Source organism: Pipistrellus kuhlii, unplaced genomic scaffold, assembly GCF_014108245.1.
Source record: "Pipistrellus kuhlii isolate mPipKuh1 unplaced genomic scaffold, mPipKuh1.p scaffold_m20_p_16, whole genome shotgun sequence".
Taxonomy (NCBI): Eukaryota; Metazoa; Chordata; class Mammalia; order Chiroptera; family Vespertilionidae; genus Pipistrellus; species Pipistrellus kuhlii.
The window spans coordinates 19,750,669-19,752,936 of NW_023425471.1; the positions used below are offsets into that span (position 1 = coordinate 19,750,669).

General features: G+C 39.9%; 1 protein-coding gene across 1 annotated transcript; it reads left to right on the forward strand.

The window, feature by feature from the left end:
* Positions 1–861: 861 nt before the first annotated feature.
* Positions 862–1,194, forward strand: LOC118719907 (huntingtin-interacting protein M). Its single transcript, XM_036439776.1, has one exon. The coding sequence runs from the start codon at positions 862–864 to the stop codon at positions 1,192–1,194; it is 333 nt and encodes a 110-aa protein (XP_036295669.1).
* The last annotated feature ends 1,074 nt before the right edge of the window (positions 1,195–2,268 follow it).

A 2,268-nucleotide genomic window follows, 5' to 3' on the forward strand; every position in this document is an offset into this window, starting at 1 on the left:
GAGGAAAATGAAAATGATAATAAATAAATAAATAATAAATAAATAAACAAACATATCTTGGTGCTTTGGCTTCACCTAGAACAACCAAGAAAAAAAGCACATCTGGGCTTAAAATGATTCTTAAAAATCAGACAACAACGTCTACCTGATTCTGACAGATGAATCTACTGAGAATCTCATTGTGACTTCCAAAATGAGTAAAATATATTTTCAAATGGTGTAAAAATCCAAGACATTCATACAGATATAAAATGAACATATGTTAAAAGAATCAGTTTTCTCAATGAGGGAATGGCAAGGTGTTCTAACTGGTTGAAAAGAGAAAACAAATTTAGATATGGGAATATTTATTAATCAAGAATATTTCAATGAATGTATAAATGGATGTAAAACTGGTTTCATGACATCATCACAGGGGGACGATTTAATCTCTATTAGACAAGACAGTGTACATGTTTATCAGTAACCTACAGCTAATCAAAGGTTGTAAAGGACCTTGAAGACAATGTAAGGTTAGAATCAGATAGTGTGGAGTTGTGTCCTTAAGATGGGAAAAGTTTTCCATTGAAACACATTTATTTCTACAATGTTAAAGTCAAGCAGAAAATGACAGTTCCCTCAAAAATGAGGGGTCAATCACAAGTGTTACAGGTTCCTGTTAGGGACATTTCTAGGCTGAGGTCTGATGAGGTCACAGTGGACACCTATGGCAACCCCAAATCTAGGATGTCACAAAGGGCTCCCTGACCAATGAGGGGCTAGAGAGCAGGGATATAAAAGGCGGAGCTGAGCGCTGGTGTCTTCAGAAACCTAGTCAAGCTAGTGAGTTAAGAAGGGCTGATTGAGTCAAATTCAGAAACCATGTCACAAAATCAAAGCCCTGAGAACTCCTCCAAGACTCCAGACCATCTTATAACAGCGGAGTGGCAATCTCCTTTGTCCTACGTGGATCGCCTTCTTCAAAACAATCACCCGAATCAGGATCAAAGTTCACGCACAGATGACTTGGTTATGGTCATGCTTGACACGCTGACGGACTACATCGTGGAGATGGTGGGCATGGAAGCCAACAACGAAAGTGTGTCGACCATCCAGCATCCGGCGCAGGGGGCAGCCAATGGCAATGGAGAGCCGCACGGTAGTGATGCAGCCTTCACTCTGTTTGACCAAAAGCGCGGATCCAGAAGAGGCTGAAGCCTGAGTCCCAGAGCCTGGCAAGAATCGTATGAGCAGCCCAAGCTGAAAGTCACCTAGCTGAGGAAGCCAGGTTCTGTTGTCAACGAATGTCATTAAAGGATTGAAAATCATCGTAGTACTTTTGACTCCACTGTTTCTGTCATTTGGTGTGGGAAGTAGCTGAGAGACATCCAGGAGATACCTCATGGAGAATTGGAAGGTAGAAGGTGTGGGCAGGGTGGGAATGGTGGAATTAGGGATTTAAAGGAACAGTTTCTAATGGTGAAGGGGAGGGGAGGGGCGCTGGTGGGAATAACTGGCAGAGGTTGTTGGGAAAGAGAAGACTTCCACATGGGTTCTGAACAAGTCAGGCTGGGGGTGGGGGGTGGCTCCCAGAGTGATGGTGGTAACTAGGATGGGGCTGAAGACCGTGACTGAGGCGCTAAAGGATTTATTAATGATTGGGGAATGTCTAAAAGTAGGAGGTGGTGGCAAGGGAGTGGCAGAGGGTAGCATAGCAGTTGGCATGAATTCATGGGACAGGCTGTACAGGAGGAATGAGGAGTGGTGGGAAAAACATACATAAAAGGAATTAGAGTCTGCTGATTTTATTTATTTATATACTGCCTCATTAAAAAAAAAAGTACTTGAGACAGTGATTATTAGCTAGTGTTTTAACTACCATTTACAATACATTATTTTGTCCTCTTTTATGGATACTGGTTCTTTAAACAATAATATATAAAAGCTACTCTCTAGTCTAAGACATGAAATTCAAGCAATTCTTAATGATTACTGAATATTACATTACAAACATAAGTATAAATCTCATTCTCAAATGAAACACCTATCTTGTTATCATATTTAATTGAGTAACAGAATTATCAGTGGCTGAATACATGTTTTAAAATGTGCATGTACTTTATAAATTCTATCCCAACTGATGGACTTATAAAAGTATATATAAGTTTTAAAAACACTTTTATGTGTCGTTAAGGTTTTTTTAAAGTTTTTGAATTAAATATTGTAGAAAACTAACCCCTTTCCTGTGAGTACCAACGTTTGACATTTCCACCAATGTTCCCTCCCCTC

Bases quoted from the DNA above. Each gene is read 5' to 3' on its own strand.
- LOC118719907 (XM_036439776.1), top strand. From the start codon at position 862: ATGTCACAAAATCAAAGCCCTGAGAACTCCTCCAAGACTCCAGACCAT.